Source organism: Octopus bimaculoides, chromosome 10, assembly GCF_001194135.2.
Source record: "Octopus bimaculoides isolate UCB-OBI-ISO-001 chromosome 10, ASM119413v2, whole genome shotgun sequence".
Taxonomy (NCBI): Eukaryota; Metazoa; Mollusca; class Cephalopoda; order Octopoda; family Octopodidae; genus Octopus; species Octopus bimaculoides.
In genome coordinates, this window is record NC_068990.1 from 14710333 (window position 1) to 14712597 (window position 2265).

Below are 2265 nucleotides of genomic sequence, written 5' to 3' on the forward strand. Positions count from 1 at the left end.
ACGGCAGACGAAATACCGGTAACGTTTCTGCCAGTTCACCGCCCTGTGTGTGTCCAGCCTACCATCTTATTTCTTTATTGCCCACAAGGGGCTAAACATAGAGAGGACAAACAAGGACAAAGGGGTTAAGTTGATTAGATCGATTCCAGTGTGTAACTGGTACTTTATTTATCGACCCCGAAAGGATGAAAGGCAAAGTCGACCTCGGTGGAATTTGAACTCAGAACGTAACGGCAGACGAAATACCGGTAACGTTTCTGCCAGTTCACCGCCCTGTGTGTGTCCAGCCTACCATCTACCCATCCAGTTCTACATCTTTCATAATTGCTCTAGTAAACTATTTTGAGCAAAGAACCTCTTCTGTCACGTGTGTGTGTGTGTCTCCAGCCTACCATCTACCCATCCAGTTCCACATCTATTCCCCTGTTCATCCATCCACCCACCCATCCATCTAACCGGCCAGCCAGCCAACCAACCAACTCAGTCTAGACCTGGTAGTTTGACAAACGTCAAGTAATTGAGTCAGTTACTTGAATTAATTTCGTGACCTGAGTGATTCATTAGTGAGTGTTAAGTCCTGTTGGCTTCGATATAGGTGAGTGCAAAGGGTGAGGGAACTACCCAACTTTTACTAAAGCATAAAAAAGTCTATAAAACAGCTTGTTTTCTAGGGACACCTACAGAAAAAATTAAACTTATTGCTGCAAACTAACAAAACACTTGTCAATTTTTAAAGTGTTGCTGCTGATTGTAGATAACTTGAATATACTTTGGCCAAAAACTGGCCCAGGCCCTGTCTAACTTAGCAAAATATTGTTTCTACTCAGCAGAGTCTATTTACAAGTAAGTGGACTTAAGTGTTTGAAGGTTAAGTGTATGAGCTACTGATAACTCCTTAACTGGTTCTATGCTACCCTATTGATTCAGTGATCCAAAAGAGTTGATTTTGTTTTGAGGAATCAGCTTGATTCATTAAGTTCCCTGATCTCTTAAGTATTTTGTAGTAATCTATAATCAATTAAACAAGGTATTTAATGAAGAAATCTTGTCATGCAGCAACCTGCTCTTGCTGTTATGCAGTAGTTATTTGAAGTTGTTGATTTAGATACATATTGGCTTCAAGTTTTGGCACAAGGCCAGCAAGTTGTTAAAAAAAAAGATTCTGTTTTTGAAGGTATGTGGCTTAGTGGTTAGGGTATTCAGTGCATGATCATAAGGTTGTAAGTTCGATTCCTGGTGGTGCGTTGTATCCTTGAACAAGACACTTTATTTCACATTGCTCCAGTCCACTGAGTTGGCAAAAATGAGTTGGACCTGTTATTCAAATGGCCAGCCTTGTTACATTCTGTGTCACGCTGAATCAACCTGAGAACTACACTAAGGGTATGCATGTCTGTGGAGTGCTCAGCCACTTGCACATTAATTACATAAACTGGCTGTTCCATTGATTGCCTCAACTGGAATCCTTGTCATCGTAACTGATGGAGCACCAGTCAGTTTTATGAAACTGGTCAAAATGTCAAATTTATTAAAAGATAAACCAGTAAGTTGATAATTATTTTTTAAGTATTTACTTTCCTCTACCATATCCAAAGTTTTTATAAGCCTTATATTCATATTCTGTTGATATGTAGGTGCTACAATAAGAAATACCCTTTTAAGTAATGATCCTATAACAATATTATTTCACTTGGAAAAACATTTATTTAACAAAATATGTTTTCTTCAGGGCTCCAGTTTATCAGGCAGCTCTGTTTACCAGACTACAATTCAGTGGAGATGGAAGTGGCTTCAAAGTAAGACAATATTTCATAAATTATCTGAATATAACTAATTATTAGAGAATCAATTATTCTTTTCTTTTATTAGTTGTTGGGAAATGTTTTGTTTTGATTTCTCTCTCTCTCTCGCTCTCTCTCTCTCTCTCTCTGTTTGGCTGTGTGGTTATAAGGGTAGATGGACAGCGCAAAGCTGTGACATGAGGAGATATTGATAAATCAGGTATAGCTGGTCATCTATGGAAAAATGGAGACCACCTCCCCCTGTGGGATGAAGTTAAAATAATAGACAAAGACCACTGAAAAATACGAAAACTAAAAGAAGCAGCATATATGCTAGGACACAACAACCTCCTAAACAGATATGAATAGCATATGGGAACTGGTATTAAGGAAGGATAGGAAAATATTAGATTTATAAGCCCTAAAAGTCACTCCATAGGAGCATGGGCTACTAACCCCAAGATTCCGAGTTCGATTCCAGGCA

General features: G+C 38.6%; 1 protein-coding gene across 1 annotated transcript in view; it reads left to right on the forward strand.

Annotated features, from left to right (window-relative positions):
• Window positions 1-2265, forward strand: part of LOC106875011 (mutS protein homolog 4) — a 69252-nt gene that overhangs the window by 12847 nt on the left and 54140 nt on the right. The window contains exon 7 of the mRNA XM_014922954.2: window positions 1730-1796. Coding sequence (XP_014778440.1) covers window positions 1730-1796 — 67 coding nt within the window. The remainder of the gene's footprint in view (window positions 1-1729; window positions 1797-2265) is intronic.